Here is a 14,991-nt window from a genome sequence, read left to right as displayed (position 1 = left end):
ATGCCATCACATGCTAGCATCTCCACTCAAATTAAGAAGTTGGTTTCTCTACTATCAATTCAGTCTGCTCCAGCTGGGATATGGTCACAAGGTAAAAACTAATGCTACTTGGAGAAGGATTAACTTAGCTCTACTTTTTATGGTGGCAGAATGTGCTGTATGATGACATTAAATTTGCATACAGCATAGAAAGACAGACTCTCAACAAGTTCCACTCAAAAAAGAAAGCCATGAGGGCTGCATAAGGGTTCTGTATCACTTACAGATGCATATTATCATTATATATGAAGAAAGGATTGCCAGCCTTCTTGTATCCTCCAAATTCTGTGTTTGTCATGTGTTTTCTACCTTTCTTGTCATACTACCAGGGACAACAAGAGCAGCAGACCAGTCTATAAGGCAACAGTTCCAACTTCTGCATTAAATAGGAAAGAGAAGAAACAGTTTTTGAGCAGAAGAAATCTCTCTAAGCAGAAAGCCCCAGGGGCAAAAAGCCAAGTCAGAGAGCCCTGTAACTCAGGTCAGAGGAAACTGTAAGGAAAAAACAATACTGAGGAGGGTTCAATAGCACTTGTGAACTAATGGATTTGCAACCTTCCAGTGCTGGAACTAGCACAAGATCCCTTATCCAATACTTTCCATGTGAGAAATGAGGATGCATGGACAACTTCTTCAGAGGAAGTAGGGCAGAGCCTGAAAGGTCTGCCATTAAGCTAACATAACAAGGATGAGGAAAGAATTCTTGACGGCAAAATGATCATACTAAAAAAAAAATCTTTAAAGTGTCACCCCATTCTTTTCTTGCTTGAACTGTGCTCAAGAACAAAAGCCAGAAGAAGGTCACAGTTTGAACATCAAAAGTACTGAATAAAGATTCAATTGGTACAGTCGTGTCCCATCTCAGCAGGCCACAGATAAAATGTTGGAGGGGGAATGGGGGGAGGACAGAGGAGACAGAATATTCTGTGGAACAAATCTAGTTCTATGAAACTGGATAAATTGGAATTTCCATTTGTACTTTTGTACTGCACAACACTTTTCCTAGACGACGGAAGCTCATTATAGATTTTAAAATTTATAACATGATTCTCTAAGGGAAACACCATAATTTATGCCGTATTTATATAATCCCAGCTCTCCAGAAGGTTTTCTAATTGAGAAAACTGCTGATTTGTTGGATGGTTAAAAAAAAAAAAAAAGAAACAGAAGGGAAAAAAAAAAGGAAAGACTATGTTCAGTCTGTGAATAACCAAATACAAAGAAACAAACAGGATGGATTTTTCAATCTCTAGCATTTCTGACCACCCTATGTGGACAGAAGCTTTCATTTGACCCACCAAATAGAAGTAGCACAGTGCAATTTGGACACACTATAAAGCAATATAAAATAACATCATAATTTGTGTTGTATATGAGACTAGAAAACTATCAGCTCTTCCACGTTCATCTTAGATGACAAGGAATTCAGTTCACCTGCTTCAGCCAGCCAGTCCAACTGCTTTCAGGGAAAAGCAAATGGGTACTGTCAGTAAAAAAAATTTGCAGCCAATCAGGGTTGGAGAGAACAGCAGGAGAGAAAGCAGAGAAAAGATGAAAGCTCCTGCTGCTTCCAAGCTCCGTATCACATTGCCAAAGATCTAACATGCTTCTCTTAGACATATACAACTGCACATGAGGAGAAAGCACAAATGAAACATAGCTGAAAACCTGAGCTATCAAAAAAAAAATCAGAAAAAACCTCAAGAAATTAAAAGCAATTTTTCTATTATTCAAGAAGAATATTTTTTATTATTTCAAGAAGAAATAGCATACACTTCCCTGCAACATGAAAGAGTATTTAATATTCAACTTCCAAAAGTCTTGGAAATTTTAAAAGTTAAGTTCATTTCATGAAAAAAGGTCCCAGGAACATCCTTTTCAAAATGTAGTGTAGTTTTTGAAGCCCAGCCTATCTTAATTTGGGAACTCTTTTACTTCAAGGAAACCCACAGTTTGCATAAGGCTGCAGGGTTAAGAGAAAGAGACCAGACAGAGAAATAAAAATTGCTGGAGTTTCTTTACTTTTGAATATTCTTGACCTTAAATATCCAACAACATAGTGTTCCAGAGGTTCTTGGCTCGCATATTTTATTTTTAACAGCACTGAGAAACAAAGTTGTTATGACTCCAAGCTCAACTGGCTTTGCAGGGACTTTGCAGTTAATTGAGCTGTAGCTATTTAGCCTGCAGTAGGCACCAGCTCTGCCAACTCTGTAGGCAATGAAAAGGTTCCCCAAGCTACAGCCAAGCTACTGTCCTTTTCTTTTTTTTTTACTTAAATTCTCCAAAGCAATGTGGCTTTTGGGGAGAGTGAGCTTATCCTCAGACCCTAAAACATAGACACAAACCCCCTGTAGTAACTCTTGTGACGTGCACACTCAGAATAGCTACATCTCCATGATCTTAAACATAATCTCTTGAATTTCCCTAAGGCTTGTTGAGCCAGATAGATGTGAAGCTTTTAGGCATTTCAATTATGGACATTTAAATTTCATGACTGGACTTTGTGAAGGACATCTGAAAATCTTTCAAACTCCTATCACTAAAAAGAAAGCAGTTCTTAAGCTTCCTTAAAAAAAAAAACAAAAACACCACCCAAACCAACCCTGAATAAAATGAATATGTTTACCTTAGGTAAGTGGATGATTTACTGTCCAGTTTAAAAAAAAAATTATTTACTGGAAGACAAAACCAGGATTTTCATTGCAATTTTCATGTTTACCTTCTACCAGTAGATCAGCCAATGACTCTTAAAAAAATATGGGCAGATATTGTTTCACTGTGCCCTTGACCTATGGCATCCAACCTTCCAGACCTACTCTAATACAGCAAATAGGAGTTTTATCACCATGAGTCATCCAACCAGTGCCATGAGGTCATTTGTTGACTTCAGTGTTGTAAAGACCATTAGGCTACACATCACTGAGCTGGGAAGTGTCAGCAATAACTCAGGTCATAATTCAGGAAGAGGTCACAAGAATTACACTTACTGAGTCAAAATACAATTTTCTGGAGCTCTTCCTTAGATGGTATGTGTTGTAGTGTAGTCAGGTACAGGTTCAGAATCTGCTGTTTCTCCAGGATAATACAAAAGCTCAGCTGCTTTACATCACTTGCAGCATTGTTAACACAAATCAGTGTTTTCCACTGTGCACCGGTTAGGAACATGAGGCAATAAATTACACATCCACTCAGGTAAGAGCTTTCTCTTGGCAAACTCCTGATCTTCCCTGTATTCTTTTCTTGGCAGTTATTACACTTTGATTTTCCAAAGATAAAAGTTTTGTGAAGATCTATTCCCTCTGTGCTGACAATTTCAGAAAGGTAGGCTATAGAAAACCTCCCACCCTCAAAGAGGCTCTCTGGTATAAATATGTGTCTTGAAGAACTATATATTATATATTATAATATATAAAATATAATTTATATAATCTGTATCATATATATAATATAAATCCTGGGGAATAAATGTGAGCTCTCATTTCTTTCTTAGAGACTATTTCAGGTTTTCATTTTTTGTTCTCTTATAATCATAGAATGGCCTGGGTTGGAAGAGACCTTAAAGATCATCAAGTTCCAACCCCTCACCATAGGCTGTGACACCTTTCACTAGACCAGGTCGCTCAGAGCCTCTTCAAGCTGGCCTTGAACATTTCCAGGGATGGAACAGCCACAATTTCTCTGAGCAACCTGTTCCAGTGCCTCACAACCCTCACAGCAAAGAAATTCTCCTTAATATCTGCTCTCTGTCAGTGTAAAGCCATTTCCCTGTGTCCTATCACTACATGCTCTTGTTAGAAGTCCCTCTCTGTCTGTCTTATAGGCTCCTTATAGTACCTATAGCTCCAGGTACTGGAGAGCTGCAATTAGGTAACTCCTAAGCCTTCTCTTTTCCAGACTGAACAAACCCAGTTCTCTCAGCTTTTCCTCATAGGGAAGGTGCTCTATCTCTCTGATCATCTTGGCAGTCTCCCCTTGACTCACTCCTACCACACAATGGGATAAGGATGGAAGAGGCCTGACACTTTGCAAACTTCTGTGGCCAAGAGTTAAGCACCTCTCTACCATGCTTTATACTGGCACTCAGATGCACTAAGTTTTCTCCCCTAACACACAAAATAAACTTATTCAGTATGCACAATAAACTGCTCTTTAAAAATTTAAAAAAAAAAACAAAAATCATTAAACAATTCCTGTATTCTCTGTAATTTTATAATCCAAGACAGCAGACTGCTTCCAAAGCACTTATGTTGTATTTCTGCATGCTGCTATCCATACGTAGCATTAAGACCACAGCTTCTGACAGTGAAATAGATGGAAAGCTATTATCTGAGAAACTGCCAAATCAAAGATGTAGAGACTCTTCGTCACATGAGCACTTTCAAATGTGACACACAAATTGGTACATTCATATCAAATCATATCAATACATATCAATTACAACATGTAAATACAGTAATTAATAAAAAGAAAAACAAACTGAAAGTTGCCCAATCATGGCATTTATATGACAAAGTACAAAAATAGCTACAAAACTGAATGATGCTTTGAAACACCATCTAGACCTATGAGAAATGAAACATTAAGATATACCAAAACACCGGAATAGAGTTTCATTCCTATAGTAAACAGCAGCAATTCCAATGGTGTAAAGTGAAAAACAAATGCAAAAAAGTTTTCATGATTGGAATGGGGAAGAAAGAATTTTGTTACCCAAGAAAAGAACACAGTAAGCAAGTTAACCTCAGAAGCAAGGTGCTGATAAAGCCAAGGGATATCTGTCTATATGCATACCCAGAAAGCCAAATCCTTGTCATGCTGGATATAAGCAGTATTATTACCCAGAATGAAAAAAAGATAACTACAGAACTGTAAATCAAGCTGTTCCCAGAATTAGAATCTACCATACAGTTCAGTATTTAGCCTAGATGTACATATGATATTGCAGGAAATTAAGTGAATGAAATATCTAAGATAAAAGTTGAGGTCAGGAAACTTTTCTCCTGGCTGCCGTGGGTTTATACTTCCACTCTGATGCTGAACCATTTCTGAACAGTTGATAATGAGCATTACAGTAAAAGAATACACCACAACTGCACCAATACAATAACACAAATACAATAATACCAATACAGCAAACAAATAATTTGATAATGTGTATACTACCTAATTTATTTTAAATGAGAAAATAGGATGTAAATGACTTTCAGACTCCACAGTGTCTCAGCTATCACTGTTGCAGGCATATTTAGCCCACAACAGGAATATGGTGGCCTGAATCACTCACATATATGTTATCAAAAAATTTCATAAATTTATCCCACTCAGGTATATACACCAAATCAATTGTGCTTTTTTTCTCCTTTTTTTCCCTTTTTCTTTTTTTATCCTCGGGCTCTTCAAAAGTAAATTAGATTATCTCAGACTAAGTGAATTAAATTCAGAGGGAAACATCCTATAAACTGCATACAATAAGATGGTACATCTGACTCAGGCCAAATTGAAAGAACATTTAGCAAATGCTACTTCTAAATTTTGTTCTAAAAATTCAATAGAGAGCTGAACAGCACCAATAAATATGTCACGTTCACCTATTTTCATTTAAACCTATGTAATTTTGATGGCAGAAGACACAAACCCATATCTGCTGTAAAAGCAGGCTTACTTTCTAAGCTTTGATTGAAGCTTCAGCTAAACCTCACCCAGGCCTTAAAATTAACTATGCAACTTTACTGGGTTTTTTTGTTTGGTGGGTTCATTTTTCACTTTACCTTCCGCTTTTTGTTTCAACCAAGTTAGCTCTTGTCTCTACAGACACACATTCCATATTTATCCCATTCATTTTCCCAATTGTCTTAGTTTTTTTCCTTTGTAGCTTTGTTTTTCTTTGAGCTTCATTCAGCTGCTGTCACAACAGTAACAATATGCTTCCCTGTACATAGACAGCTACAACATTCCCTCAGCATGACCACTGCTTAGGATTTCAGCCTGTAACTTCTCCCTAATTAACATCACACAGCATCTCCCTCAGGAGCACCAAGCAGGAATGCTATTTTCTCTCACTGCTTTACTCAAGGAGCCATGAGAAATGTTAAACAATTTTCTAACAGTAGTTTTAATTTACAACTAACTAGACTTCCACCTGAATTTGCCTTGCACTGGTGGAAAACTAGAAAATAAGGAATAAGTCAAGATGAAACCTGCCTGGTTTCTCCATTATGAAAGAGTTTGGAAAGAAATGTCCTCTAACAGACCTCTGGCTCATACCACCACATATGCATTTTTCCATTAGGGGAACACTATTCCTCAGATAACTGAAATTAGAAGTTGATCTCATCTTCAGTGGTATTTGTCCTTGTTCTAGTTCTCCTAGCCTAAATTATAGCACTGGAGCCCTTAGTTAGTCATTAAAGATCAAGAGAAAACTGCTTAACACAGTGTCCCATTCTTACTGTTTTTCCGTATCAAACTTATCAGATAATTTCAAGAGCTCATAGAAGCATTTATTTTATTTTTTTTTTTAATTTTTTTTCCCCCACCCTTGCAGCTGCCAGCAGCCATGGATGCATTACAGAATCCAGCACATCCTAGTTGGATTAAATGCTGCCAAGAGGAAAGGAACATCTTCCTAAGGTCCTGCCAGTGAAGCCCATGGCTGTAGTGTTACTGTCAAATACTACAGGCCTGGCACAACATCAATGAGCTCACCTTCTGAAAACTGCATTCCTAATACAGCTTTCCTTACTTTTCTGGTCCTAATAGCTGTTTCTGACAAAATCAAAACCAACAACAGAAAAGTCAAAGCCTAAATCAATATAGATTTTTCCTATCTTACATATCAGGTATCTGTGACATCTACTTGACATAAAACATACAACACTGTACTCATACTGGTAGCTCCCCAATGAAATTTCACTACCAAGGAGACAAGATTTCATTTACCAAAAAACCCCATCATACACAACCTATAACCCAGGTTTCACCCTGCTTGACCAAGAGTCTACAAGAGTCAAAAAAAAAACTTTTTTATTTTCTTAATATTCTTTGGATCTAGTCTCAGCTTAGATGAAGACTTAAAAACCTAATGGATGCACACAGTCCCATCATAATCAGTGAGACACCACACACTTGAATTAGTATTAATTATTAACTTCAACAGCTTTTCTAGACTTTAATATTAGTAGACCTTTGTTCTACTAATATTAAAGCACCAGGATTTTAACAGGCTTCAACCACAGTATTGTAGTCACAGCTGAAAAAAAAACTTCTCCAATGACAGTGTGGGAAGTATTTTCCTGCAAGTGTGCCTTTATAATTTTTTTAACATATCAAGTGGGAAAAATCTCCTAACAAATATTTCCTTATACTGAGCTCACACAACACACTATTTATGAAGGAAAATGGATTATACTGCATTTGACATTTATAGCACTATAAACATTCATCTAGACCAAGCTCACATTAAAAAAACTTTTAAGTGTCACTAAAAAGGCACAAGAAAGACATATTTACTATTCTCTCATTAAGTCAGTACCATATCAACTATAAACCTGAAGAACAATAAACATATTTGAAACACAGACTGCTATATCTTGAAACTGAATATTACAGATATTGAAAGCTGCACCTGTAACCCTCTGCACACCTCGTTATCACAGCACAGCTGCAGGGACAGACAGCTCACAGATAAAACAGATATTGTTATGAATAAATGTGTCAGATCATTCAATAATTGTTACTCAGATGAAGCAGCAGAGAACTGCAGAAATTCCTTCATAAATTGGCCACCCACGGTTTTCTCTCCTTTGTGAAAGAACCACCTTTAAAATGCACAATCTTGGGCGGAAATCCACAGTAGTTTAGAGACTTCTAACTCCAGGGTGTCAGTCACATGAAACATGGGGTTTTTTGCCCAGCCCACTCCAGAATGGGACGGACATACAGCAGACAGATGGCTGCAGGAGCAAGGCACAAGGGAGCTACAGCTGCTGTGTCTGGGGCTGTCATCATCATGAAGGCACACATCTCACACATCTCACATCTCATGTGGAGGGCCAGCTGTGGACCCTGTGAGGGCTGATGTTCTACTACCTCCCTGGCTCATCTCACCCTGGGAATTATGCTGATAATACAATTTTAAAAGGGCCCTCAAAGTCATAAGAGTTTCACCTCTTTAGTTCATTACCAATTTCAGCTGAGTCTGAATCAGCAGCATGATGGTAAATTGATTATTATATCTCTACCAAGGCTCACTTTTACTGCCTTCTAAGAGAGAAGGACCCCACACAGAAGGCATATCCAGCAATTTCTGCAGAGGAGTTCAGTACAGACAGACTCAGATAAAGCAGCCTCACTAGGGACCAGGAGAGGCTGACAAGGAAGGATAAAGGACTGGAGCAGAAAGCTTAACATGCATCCAAGCATGCCAGATAAGAATCATTCCCAGGCCACACAACTTAGAGTCCATGGGGAAGGAAAAACAAACACAAGCTAGTTGCAAACTACACACAGCTTCAAAACCGCCTGCAGTTTTGCTCCCTGATCTTTTGATTGCCTTTATCAAGAAATGCTTGTCATTGCTTCATGCTGCGTATATATGAAAAATCACATCTACCTTCATCCTAGGTGCTGCCTGCGGGCAAGAAACGCATCTTACACAGTTCCCTCATCTTCCAGAGTGACTTCTCACACCCACCCTAAACATGCTCTTAAGTACTCGCTTGGATAGTAAATCTAACAGGAGCCAAAGCACAAGCAGAGCTGCATTCTTTAACAAGAACTCCCACACCAGAGGTTTTGTTTTTGAAGCACCAAAATAGAGAACGTAACCATGTAATTTGAATTCTCAAGCTATTCACTATAGCATGGCACAGAAATCAGAATCGCAATGTAATTGCAAAAAAACCCTACATATAGTCACTAAATGTGAGTGCATACCTTCCCTGATTGCAGTAAATGGGGTTCCTTCCTCTTCTTGTAATCTAATCACCTTCAATGCCACCAGCTTTCCATTTACCCTGAAAGGGAAAGAGGGGAGGGGAGGGAGAAATTTAGAAAAATCAAAATTATAGCAGAAATAGTATTTCTCATAACAGAACTTGTTTCTTATCATGTACTTATTCAATTTCTTCCTGTCAATGCCAGTGATTCATTTATAGCACTGTAGGAAGTACTTCATAGCTTCCATAATGTCAACTTTATATTTTCACACTCAGATGCAATCCAAGAAATGATCTCAGTTTTCTGTGAGTCAGTCTGTTTCCTTTCTACCACAGCTTTGTTACTGAAGCTTTGTTAAGAAGTAACACATTTTAAAATTTCGTTATATCTGTTCATTATTTGATCAAACTTTTCAATGGAAAAGGCATATGATTTTCATCCATTATTTCACTTGTAGTATATCCAGATTTACACTGATTACCTCCTTCCCACTGCATGATACACATCATTACAGCCTTCAAAAAGCTACAAATAATTTTTTTTAGGTCATTCTGAACATTTCCTGCTAGGGCAGGATTGATCCTGAGGCATTTTCTTGACTACATGGCCCAGGCTACTTTTAGGTTATAATAACTCCTATTTATATGTTTAAAAATATTTTATGCTCCAAGAGACAACAGTTCTTAACAGGCCATTTTAGTGTAAAATCTATTTGGGTTGTTTCACTTTTAGCATTCAAATTTTCACCACACATGAACTTCATTCCAGGCATTGCAAAAAAATCCAGTCAGTTCAGTTTATCCAAATAAAATTTCACAGAAATGAAACAAAGCTGATATTCATTGACCTCTTCAAGAACAAACTCATACCATGAAATTTTAACAGATTCCCCACATGTGACAAGCAATGGTGAGGATAAACTACCAAAACCACGTAAGACAGTTTAAAAAAGATATTATTATTATTATTATTATTATTATTAAGATTTATTTCTGTAAAAGCAAAATTAGTTTTTACAGCCACAAAGCTCAAGGACACATTGGATCCTTTACACTCCTGTAGTCATGGAGGCAATTCTCTACTGTTCTACAAGAAGGATGGCACTAGAAGATGCATTACATTTTCAAAGCAAGATGATATGGACAACCACCAACTCTGAATTCATCCTTTCCCTCGGGCTTTTAATTTTTGTGGTTATATGAGTTCAGTGACGGATGACTACTGTCTTCTTTCTTCTGCTTATTCCTCTTTTATAATTACCAACAACTCATTAGCCCTATACAGAACACTGCACAATGACTCTGAGCAAGTCAAGAAACCCTGGTTATAAAAAGATGGTTTACTCATCACCTTCCAATTGCTCATAGCATTCAGGATGGCACTAGTTCAAGTCTCAAGCCACTAGTCACTGTTGAAAGGAAATTATCAGCTCAACTCCTGGATTTCTCCTTATAATTACCTTACATATTTTTTATTTATTTATTTATTTATTTATTTATTTATTTGGATTGAAACAGGACTTAGGGCATCAGAAAAGGTAAGCCTTGCCTCAAATAACTTCATCTGTCATGTTCAGACCCTAGAATGAACCATACTAAAAGCAGAAGGACTGATGACAGACATGCTGTTCATAAACGTGTGTAGCTTTTACTTCCTCTGTCAATCCACCACCCTCCCTATCATACATATGACTTAGATATCTGGATAACTTTAATATTTTACAACAGATGAAATAACTGCAGGAGGAATTCAAGCAAGAAAAGCAAGATCATTTTGCAGATAAAGAACAGGACAGATGCTGTGTTCAGAGAAGGCAATGCAAAATAAAGTGAAAAAACACAACAAAGAGGTATTAAGGAAACAGGGATATGGCATCTCTTGATCTACAGATGATACGGCATCTAGAGAAGGACAAAAAACATGCAGTATTGGATAGTTTATGATCTTTTTAATCTGAAGTTCTATATTCCATTGGTTCATGGAAGACCAATATAAATCACAAATAGCAATACTGTGGAACCAATTTCAAAAAATTCACAATTAAACACAGTAGGTGAGCTGTGCTTTTTCGTTATCATTGCCCCTTTGTCATTGAACGTGTTATTATCTTGACAGACATCATGGTAACTCTCAGTACTATCAAAATAATCAAACTAGTCTCAAGTAGTGTCCCTTTGGGATTTCATTCTCCTCTTTAATATAATTTACCTCCAATATATCAATCTATAATTTCCATAATACAACAGCCTCCTTATTATCATTTACTACCCAGCCATTAAAATCTTTTTTTTTTCCATTTAATTTTCTATAAACAGGAGCATATAAAACTAGAGATGTGAGAAATTATGAAGGACCAATTAAAGAGATAGGGTGTATATTCATGTCCTTTAATTATCCTCCCACTGATGCAATCTCAGGATGCAGTGAGATGATGCTGAAGAGATGAGCTAAGGGCTGCCTCATGGTATAGTTTTCTCCTGCTTAATCCTTGCCACACACTCCTGACATCGCACTACACTGTATTTGCTCTCATTTCTGCTGGACTTTACAATGAGACTGCTCAGAGAGCTTAAATAAGAGAAGACTGGCCCTTCCAAGAAAAATTAAATCATACTTTAAAAAAAATTATAAAGGCATGAAAAGAAAGAAAGGTAGGTAAAAAACCACTAGAAAACACATAAGAACTGGGTCCACATTTTGAGAAGCAATGTGTCATGGGATTAGCCAGCTATGCCCTGAAACTTGTGATGCCATGTCAAAATAATATGGTATTTTCCTTAGAAACAACACTGAAAAAAGGAAACCTTAGTAAAATTACCTCTGCAACCTATCAATACCTGTCATTGCAGACTTCAGAAGTGATCAGATAAGGTTAGCAGAACTCCTTCCAGATATTTCTTCACATTTGTCTTCCACAACTTTCAATGCATGCTCAGTATTTTCATTATTTTCAAATACAAGTAAAGAAACTGACAAGCAGACTGCCTTTAGACAGTGAAACGGCAGCACTGCTGACTTTTTTAACATCTAGGATTCATTAACCACCTCTGTTACTCACTGTCCAAAGCAAACAGTTTCACACCTTCTCAAAACAATACACATCATGGTGTCAAAGGTTACACTTATCATCTTATGCCCATCCTGTCAACTGCCTCATTAGTTTCTATTAAGGACAATATTAACTAAAGAATTCCTATTTTTTAAGCCATCCTCCCTGCTAAACTAATTCATTTTCTCTTTCTCATTAAAAAGCCTTCAGAGGAAGTACAGAAGTCCTAAAGCCTCTTTAATCATCACACAAAACAACTTTACTCTAGGCAAAACACCTGCACCTGACGGACAGTTTTCCAATTTATGGAAATTCAGCACTTTAAAATTATATAATCTTTTGCAATAAATTTCTGATTATATATGCAATGTAGGCAAAAGAAAATTTCGTCCAAAATACTTTATGCAGCATAAAGTAAAAGTCTGCATATCATAAAAAATACAAATGAGCCAGATATTACAAAAAAATGCTAAAATATTGTGTCATTCTGCATTTTCTAAACCAGTACATATCAGCACTACCAAAATAAATACATTTATAAGAAATGACCATTTATGATAAAGTAGAGAAGACTAGAAATTATTTAATGCTTTAATGCATCATTAAGAACATATAACACTGATGAATATAAAGTAACTGATGACTTAATTGGCTTCACTGGGCATAATGCTGATGATGCCACATAAAGAACAAGAGTACAATAACACTATTTTCTCAAGTTCTTCAGATATATTTAGATGAAATAAATGTTCTAAATATACACATTTAAAAGAGTCAATTAACATAAAATCTGCCAATTCCAATTCGTTTATTTAATACTGAGTTTTACCACTGGCTGGAGTTGGGGTTGAGCTCATAATCTGAGCAAGTGCTAAGCTTGGGAACACTTCTGTAAAGAAAAATCAGTAGATGGTATTGGGATGATGCTCTAATTTGTGATACAAATTTCAAGAATTCTTATGAAGAAAAGTAACTTTCAATTGTTAAATATTCAGTTACAGGAAAATCTCAAAGTTTGATGATAAAACCTTGAGAATATCTAGTTAGATCTACTCTGTAGTGATATTAATGTCATAAACAGACCATGGGGGCCTAATGAAACCAGGCTCTGCCAGAAATTTCCTTTGAAGAAACCTGACAGAGGCACACTCACTGTAGGTATAGTCACCTCTGATTACTCTACCAACAAATAACTAATTCCACATTCAGGGAAATACTTCTTTTAATCATTAACATAAAAGACAGTTCAGTGTAAACATGGTTTATATTATATTTTTCTTACTAAAAAGGACTTACATTTCCAGTTTACAAAAGTCACTCCCAGTCCTGCTAAAGCCCTATCATGTAAATTCTCAGGGGACTAACACAGGCCCTGAATTTCTCTTTTTGAATCCCACCATCTTTTAACCACATCCTAGACAAAAGTTACCTTGTCTTGGTAGGAGCCAGTGGATTAAAGGTATTTCATAATGCTGACATTTATTAGGGCTGAAAAAACAGAAGATCAAAGAGTTTCATGGGAGATGAAGGATTTAAATTATTAATTAGTGCTGTCACTGGAACTCAGGAGTCAAGGCAGCCTCATACAAGCATGGTGGCATCCCTCACTTAAACAGGAGCAGGTAAGAGTTTACCTCCAGGTCCCTCATCCCTACCAGCAGCTCACATCAGCTCAGACTGCTCAGCAGCTCATCCAGCACAGGGGCTGTACTTGCCCTATGCCTGCTGGAAGGAGTCACCTGGGAAGGGCAGCAGGGTGAGGAGCACCATCCTCCTCCACACACCTCACATCTCTCCACACCCCTCTGATGCTCATATGAGGAGAAGTTGAAGACAAACACAGAGCTATCCCTTTTAAGTTAGGTGGCCTCTTAGAACTGTGCACATTGGCAGTCACAAGGGGTCTTGTGAGAGACGGCGCTGATCAGCTACCTGGAACCTGCTCTGGTGCACAATGGCAGCTGGCAAAGCACTCCAGCATTCTCCCTACCATCCCAATCATGCCCGTATGGACAATTAGGTGCTACCCCATGTATGTCATATAACTATATTCTATACCAAGTTTTCCAGGGCAGTCCTGGAAAAGTAATATAATGGAATTACTTCAGTTTTGTCCCCTGCTAAGTGAGATAATAATACTAAGTCACCTCCTAAAACTTCTTTCCAGGTTGAAGCACTACACATAGAGTGTGATGTTCTTTTTATATCTTCAACTATGGAGAAAAATTTTCCCAGTCTTTCTTTTAAATGCTGAGAAGTTCACTCAGTAAATGATCAATATAGTCAATGATTCATCTTCTAGTTAGAATCCTAGTAACTTATTTTAGTACTTACTCTACTTTAATAATTTTTTCCAACATATGGCATTTTAGTTGCACATCTAGCTGTCATTAGTCCTATCTAATTCAACTTTAAGTTATTATTTTTATTAAAGATTTACAATGCTAGAGATTTTTTTGAAGCATTTATGCACACATTTTATAATCCCATGTTATAACTTGCCTACAAAAATCAGTTAAGGAAATAAGTTAAAAAATGAAGAGGGAAAAAAAGAAAGTCTAGTTGGTAACTATAAAGTGACTTTTTGTAACCCATGAATATGTATTCCTTTTCCAGCCATCTGTTATCCTCAGATGAAAAGAGGATTTTATTTGTAGAACACTAATTTCACACAATTTTCAAGAAATAAAGAAAAGGTTAAGAAAGTTTAGGTCATTAAGGCAACATGAATCAGAGTAATTTTGAAATATCAGTCTAGATAAATTGGCTGTAACATGAAGAAAAACTTTCCTGTGAACTGGGCTGTTGTACATGAAACTTATCAGGGAGCCTGTGAACACAACACCTCACATGGGCACAGAGTAAAGTTTGGGGAATGACTAAAAAATGGCAGCTTGACCATCGCAAGCTGATAGCACTTGCAAAAGATTGAACGTGAAAGACAATCAGAGAGTCAAGGAGAT

General features: G+C 37.0%; 1 protein-coding gene across 1 annotated transcript in view; it reads right to left on the bottom strand.

The window, feature by feature from the left end:
* Positions 1–14,991, bottom strand: part of CDK14 (cyclin dependent kinase 14) — a 316,030-nt gene that overhangs the window by 202,602 nt on the left and 98,437 nt on the right. The window contains exon 5 of the mRNA XM_058833227.1: positions 8,977–9,056. Within this exon, the coding sequence (XP_058689210.1) occupies positions 8,977–9,056 (80 nt within the window). The remainder of the gene's footprint in view (positions 1–8,976; positions 9,057–14,991) is intronic.

This window comes from Poecile atricapillus, chromosome 2, assembly GCF_030490865.1.
Source record: "Poecile atricapillus isolate bPoeAtr1 chromosome 2, bPoeAtr1.hap1, whole genome shotgun sequence".
Lineage (NCBI taxonomy): Eukaryota > Metazoa > Chordata > Aves > Passeriformes > Paridae > Poecile > Poecile atricapillus.
This window is presented reverse-complemented; position numbering and strand designations above follow the sequence as displayed.